The following is a 7,086-nucleotide window of genomic DNA, read 5'->3' on the forward strand; positions in this document are numbered from 1 at the left end:
AAGCTCCAGGTCCACTGGCAGCAGAACAGAACCAGAGCATGATGCTGCCACCTCCATGCTTGGTGGTAGGTTTGGTGTTCTTGGGGTTAAAGGCCTCACCATCTCGTTTTTGTTCCACCTGACCACAGAACTGTCCTCCAGAAGGCCTGTTCTTTGTCCATGTGACCAGCAGCAGACTTCAGAGGAAAGTCCTTCATCCTTGTGACACATCCTAACAGGTAAACTGAGAACTTTGTCCTCAGATTCAACATCCACATCCCTGCTGTCCTATTGGTCCACCAACCTTAAAACTCCTGTACAAGATCCAGTAAACCCCCACCGTTCACCTCCACCCACCCACAGCGCTGAGATACACTTTAAACCCTGCAGAGCTCCTCCAACATCTCCAGCTAGAACAGAGAGTCACCAAGAGCCACCACCTGGTTCTGCTGATGTCACTGGTTTCTGACTGTTCCGGACCCTCACTGTTGATTAAAGGCGACCAGGACTGAGATCAGATGTGCTGCATCAATCTAAAATTGCTTTCTTTTATCGCTACAGAACTTCACTAAGTAAAGTTATAAAAATAAAGTTTATCGTATGTAGTGGTGATGAATCTTCTACAGCTTTCCTGCAGCAGATTTTCTGGGCCTGAGAGGATCCAGCGGCAGCAGAAGAAGCACTAAAATCTGGAAACAGGCTGACAGAGAGGCAGCTTCTTGGTTCCGTCTCTGAAAGCATTTGACCTACTTATTTTTATTGGCGTTTAATGGAGCTTTAAGGAGGCGACAGGCAGCGAGCGGCGAGCTGATGGAGGTGAAGGAAGGGTCGACTTCCCCTCTGAAGCTGACAGCCTCGGTGAACGACGGGGTTTAAACACATGCAGGCACGTATGGACGGCGATGAAGGCTTTTACTGTGTATGTAGGCAGTGATTTAGGTGCATTAACATGCGGACAGATGTAGGCAGCACACACACACACCGAGCGCTGGGCAGCCGTCCAGTCAGGCCAAACATCTGTCTGTCAGAGTGATGGAGGGGAGATGGTGTGGGAGATTAGCTGAGATGCTCTCAGAGGATGAAAGAAACCCACAGAACGAGACAAAGAGGGAGAAAACTGATGGAAAGCGACGTTCACACCGTGAATAGCTGCAGCAAAAACACTGAAAAGACCGGCAACAGTTGTTGAAACTCTACAGGAGAGCTGAGTTCAAAAGCTTAGAGTGCAGCTCACTCAGTCCCATGTTATCCTGCTGCACCGAGGTTTTAAAGAACACAAATATAGCTTCAATATAACAGCAACGAATATCCGTAAAGTTATAGTGGAGAGTCTGGAAACATTTAAAACTACAATAAAACAAAGAATTATTGCAGATTTTCTTGGTCAAAGAGCAAACCGGAGATGATTAGTAGCATCGAGCAGGTTAAAAGGTTCAAAGATTTAAACATGAATGTAGCATTAATGCAGCATCGACCTCTATGTCAAGATGTAGTGGAGAGTTTCAGGAGAAGTTCTCACATAAGATGAAGAAATACTTTAGATTCTGGAGTGTTTCTATCAAAATAAGGAGGATTCATGGCGTGTTAAAGGTGCAATGCACATGTTTTTGAACAAAAATCTATCTTTCACATAAAATCAAATACCAATCTGCTGTGCTGAGACACAGTAGAGACTTAAGGGGAAGTTACGACACATAAAATTAAAAAATATTTCAGATTCTTTCTCGGTCAGCAATCAAGCTGACGGATCAGCGGCATGTTGAATGTGAAAGATTTTGAGCATAAATAAAGCGTTAACGTAAAAGCAAACAGCTCTCTGTCAGGGAAAGACATCGCTTAGAGGAAAGACTCTTCAAACATTCAACATTTCAAAAGACGAGAAGTTATGACGAATAAAATAAAGAAATATTTCAGATTCCAGACTGTTTCTGGGTCAGAAAGCAAAACCAAAAGTGAGTTCAGTGGCACGTTAAACTACAGTGTAGAGGGCAGTCTGAATGTTAACCAGCAGCTACTACACCATCAGGACTTCTGTGACGGTTAGTGGGTGTGTTTTACGCTCCTATAGTTAAATATTGTGCACAATTAAACCACTTTAGTGGCTCGTATCATGTGACCGTGACGTAAATCTCACTTTCAGTTGGGGGTGTTCATGAATTACCAGTTAATCCATTTATTGCTGTTAACAATTCAACTGGTTTAAAATAGATCAACTGACGAGCATTCATGTATCGTATCGTAGAGCAGCTGCAGTACCTGGTTGTTCCACCAGGTGGAGCCTCTCACTGTTTATTACTGTAGAGACCAGAGGAGGCGTCACTCAGACGACAGCTCATGGTGGCAGCAGAGAGCATTGTGGGAGTTTAGTGGAGGTTAATGGAGTCCAGTCAGCTTTCACATAACGGCGCTCTTAAAGCCCGACAGCAGTCAAGATGTTTTATTGGATCACATCACGGAACTGTGACACAAATAGTTAAATCAGCGTATAAAACAATCAAGTTATGCTATCGATTAGTCAGTTATTGGTTGATGACGCTGCCGACTATCCATTAAGAACGTTGTTCAGCACTTTCCTCTAGTTTAAGTCTTTGTCGTGCTAAGTTTTGTTAACATCATGAGAACATTTGGCACGAACTCACGCCGTCTATTTCTGCCGTTCTCGGCTCATTACAGGTCAACAAGTGACAATAAACGGTCCCGACTCGGGTCAAACGTGACGCCAAGAACTCTCAACTCATTGGGATCTTTTTCAATAACTCTTACAGTAGAAAGAGGAATTTTTCAGATGCAGCTCGGCTGAAGCTGGCTATTTTAGTCTCAGAGAGATTATTATAATTATGCGGCAAGAGGTAGTTTAACGAGGCCTCTGAAAGGCACAAACACATTTTTACACGCTGGTGGTGTTTGAGGATCAGTTTTCCAGGATCTCTGACTTTCTAGCTGTCAGTACGACTCTGTGTGGTCTTGTTGTTGTAAGAATTTTGACCTTAATCTTGCCTGACTTCAACATCTGACCCTGTTTTCCTTTGAGAGAACCACAATTGAAATCAGCTTATTGTGTTTTTTTGTTTAAATCCTATACAGTTTGTTTGTGTGGCAGATTTATGCGACAACGCTCTTGTATTTACTTCTATTTTTGTCAAATAATTGTGTAATAAGTGTGCGTCAGAGACATTTGGACATGTGGGACTTCAAAACGTTCTTCTGACTGTTTTCATTGTGCGTCAAAATTAATGACACCGCGTCGGAATCAAAAGTTCATGTTTTGCGACAGGAACATGTGTGTGTTTGGAAGCGATGTGCTGGACGAGATACAAACTCGTCTCCTCCTCCGCCGGCCGTAAAACAGACCTTTCAGCGCCGCCGCTCGCCATTTCGCTCCACTTTATGTTTCAGCTAAAGTCTCGTCGTGAACCAGACGCTTCGCACATGTGGAGTCCGTTTATCAGGAACAGACCAGACAAAAATGCTGCTCGCTGGTGTCTGTCTGAGCGTCAATCGACAAATTTAAAACATGAAATAACATGAAAGAGTCCCGTTTGTCCTGAGATCGATGCTCGAGGGAAAGTCAAAGCTTCAGTGCCAAAGCGGGCCAAACCACAAAAAATCCAGAGTTGAGTTTGATGTTTTTCTGATCAGTGTTTATGGTCGACTCGTTGGTGGCGAAGTGGTCCAACCAACAGCCCACTAGTAATGTCTGATTTTGAAGTTTGGCCCATGATGGTTTTGGCTTGAAAGTTTAGGTTCAAACTGGACCGAGCCACAGGAACCGCAGGTCGCAGGGAGTTGCAACGATTCAAGATGGCGGACAGCGTGACCCCGAGCCTCGTGAAAACTCAACTGGTAGGTATGGTGAGGTACAAAAACAACGTAACTAACCACCACCAAGCATCTGTTTCTACCCCACGGTCCTCAGAAGCATCTCTAGTTCCTTGAAGATCCTCGGTCCTCTAGGTCAAGGTTCTTCTCGTAGATTAATGGTAGCAGCTGGACTCGCTTGAGTTCCTTGAAGACGTTCCACCTTCATCTAAGAGGCTTCATCAGCTCTGATTGACTAGTTGGGAGTTCCACATACTTCTATCCTGAAGGAGCCGTTAACACCTGAGTTTGGATTTCAATTGGGGGTTTGTTGCTCCTCCCCCTCGTTATGTGAGTCGTTAGTGCTCCCCCTGTCACAGTGGGGTTCGTTAGGGTCTTTTGTGGCTCGGTGTGGATGTGGGTTCATCTTCCTGGGGAGAGATCTTAAGACTGAATTGTAAACAGGTGAGAGGTGATGCCTCTCGAGGTCCGTATGATGTAAACTCGCTGTTTAGCGAGACAAACCTGGAATCAGTTTTTTTCTCAAAGGGTAGAAAATGGCACCCAGCAAAGGGAAAGGCACAATTAAAACTGAAGTAAGTCATCACAGAGCAGCTGTTTCTATCTCTGGACAGTGTTGGAACATCTTTGGATGCAGACAATGACTCCTCCAACAACCAGGATTCTGACCCCATTTTTCTCAAAGACCAGTGAATGCGGTTTGGCCCACTTTGGCACCAACGCCCTCATTTATACCTAAAGGGTTCCTCCTCTAAGGAATCTGTCTTCCAGGATACAGTCACTTCTAACAGCAGTAAAGGTTGCAGTACTTACTTTGGGTAGTTCATGCAGTAGAGTGTGTAGATGTCAAACGCTTCACTCTGAAAAACGAAACAAAACACAAGCAAAATCAAAACAAGGTCACGTAAACCTACATATACCATTTTTTTAATGTCAAAAGTTGTTGAAAAACCTATTTTTTCATGTAAGAAACACCTTAAACGTCCCAAAACAGTCCCTCTGCTGTTTTCTCTCTTTCCTTTCAGCCATTAAACACTAAACGCTCACGTCTGAACTTTAAATTCTCACCATCAGACACACAAGAGACAAAAATAATCGGATTTACTCCATCGTACATACGAATCACAATCTGACCCTTGAGGCTACAGCCTAAACTGGAACTTTGTGTGGATGACGCCTGGTAGTTTTAATTGTAATTTGATTTATGCGTCAGGAAGCAATTAGGTGTTTATCTCCGACTGAGCCGCTCTTTAACCGCAAACTCATTTCACTTCCTGTCGCTCCGTCAGAAGGTCGCAGAGAAAGACCTCGTTGTACGAACATGCTCAGGTCTTAAAATAACTCTGGGAATCTCTTAACTGTTTAATCTAATGTCCACTGCTCGGAAAAGCACAGAGAGTTCAGTGTGAGCAAACCTCCCCAAGCTCAGATTTCACTAAAAAAAAAAGTCCTGGGATGATGGCATGCGGTACAGTTCATTAAAACACGAAGCAGGACGATAAAAGAATCATTACTGAAGCTTGTCCCACTTTCTGCTACAATGATGTCATCGCCCAGAGAGCTGCTCTGTGATTGGCCGAGGTTTGTGAGCAGCAGAGTGCATGACGTCGCAGAAACCAACACGTTTGTTGTTTCTAGAGCTTCACAAATGTGTGAGTCGTCCTTTTTTCTTTTGCCGCACGTTTACGGCTTCGTTTTTAATTTCCTCGCTAAACGGCGTCGCAGCTGCCAAGAGTCAAAGTGACAGAACAGGAAACGTGGACGAAGTCGTCACGGTCACGTTCGCTTATTAGCGTGAGCTCACAGTAATAAAGCAGTTCGCACCTGACCAGCTGAGGAAAGTATTAACAAGCTGTCCGCGTGTTTTTAAACCTCTAAAAGTTCATCTCTGTGTGTCAGAGTTTTATATTTTTAAGTTTTATCCATGAAAACAGCCCTTTGAAACATCCACGCTGCAGTTCGAGCACACCAGCTCACCTACAACTCTGCAAAACGGCTCTACGCTGCAAGTTGTAATATTCAGGCAGGCAGAAAAGCATTCACCAGACGTGGAAGTTTTCCCCTTTTATTGCTTTACAACCTCTAATCATGGTCAGTTTAATGATCTTTGATGATTTAATGTCAAAGTGAAAAAGCACCAATCAGCTGCACCGGTGCTCACTGACTTATATCACTTGGACTGGGGTAAATACATAAGCAGCGACTTATTTTGAATGTAATACTTTAAATTAATTGAAATTATTTTCTCTGCTTTCACTTTGGCATGAAAGAGTCTTTCTTTGGGGGTTAATTCTTGTCACAAATACCAAAATATATTGACCATGATTCAATGTTAAGGGCAACAAAAAGAGGAAACTTTTTAAAGACACCAAACAAACCAGAAGAATAATGACACAGAAAGTCCCACCAATAGCAGGCAGTTCTGGTTTATGAGGTGTGTTATGCAACAAAGTCTGAATTCATGTTTTTGAGACCACCATTGGGAAAAAATGCTTATTTTATGCAAAGACACCACATAGACTACTTATAAAATTTGCATTGAAAACACTGGAAGTGGACACATGGAAGAAAAGTCAGCGCAGGACAAAATATCAATGGAAATCCAGCATTATCTACCAAGTATTAGAGCTGAATGACATTAAAAATACAATAAATCACCTCCAACCTCACTGCTTCTGACATTAAACCTTCATCCTGGGAGCTCTGACAGACGTAAATGAAGGGATTTTGGAATAACGAAGGAATCCGAATGTCTTTCGTCAACCTACATGTTGGACTTTTCTTGCATATGAGTTAAACTGGCATGAAAGAAAAAAGGGTGTCACCAAAGTAATTAGGGCTCTTCCTCTGGGGGTCATGAACATCCATTAGCTGTCGGGGCTACGGTGTTGGTCCGCTCACAAAACATCCAAACTGGCCGCAACATGTGAGAACAATCTGCCGGCTGTCCGGCTCGTACAACACGTATGGATTCATTGGGTGTCGGCTGACGTGCAGCAGCGGCAGCAGCTGGTTTTGCAGAATGATGTTTGTGTGCTGCAGCGAGGTGAAGGTTTAGTTTAACCGGCGGTTTACTGGGTGTTGTGTTTCCTCTCAGCCTCGCACGTACAGAGCTGCGCTGTACTCACCCTTTCCACGAAACACTCTGCGATGGCGGCGGCGTGAGGACTCCGCTCCAGATCCTCCAGAAGATCACTGAGGACACAGAGACAGGAGGTACAAAGTCAGTCCTGGTTCTATCAGAGAGATCCGGGTTCAGGTTAATACGTAGCACCAGAGTACACCAGC

The 7,086-nt window shown here is 43.9% G+C and overlaps 1 protein-coding gene across 1 annotated transcript in view; it reads right to left on the reverse strand.

Moving 5' to 3' along the window:
* LOC103373568 (mucin-19-like) overlaps positions 1-6,994 on the reverse strand; it is a 48,068-nt gene extending 41,074 nt beyond the window's left edge. Inside the window, exons 1-2 of the mRNA XM_008303474.1 lie at positions 6,927-6,994; positions 4,612-4,658 (exon numbers count right to left, since the gene is read on the reverse strand). Coding sequence (XP_008301696.1) covers positions 4,612-4,625 — 14 coding nt within the window. The 5' untranslated portion in view covers positions 4,626-4,658; positions 6,927-6,994. The remainder of the gene's footprint in view (positions 1-4,611; positions 4,659-6,926) is intronic.
* Between the last annotated feature and the right edge of the window lie 92 nt (positions 6,995-7,086).

This window comes from Stegastes partitus, unplaced genomic scaffold (assembly GCF_000690725.1).
Source record: "Stegastes partitus isolate 25-593 unplaced genomic scaffold, Stegastes_partitus-1.0.2 Scaffold2013, whole genome shotgun sequence".
Lineage (NCBI taxonomy): Eukaryota > Metazoa > Chordata > Actinopteri > Pomacentridae > Stegastes > Stegastes partitus.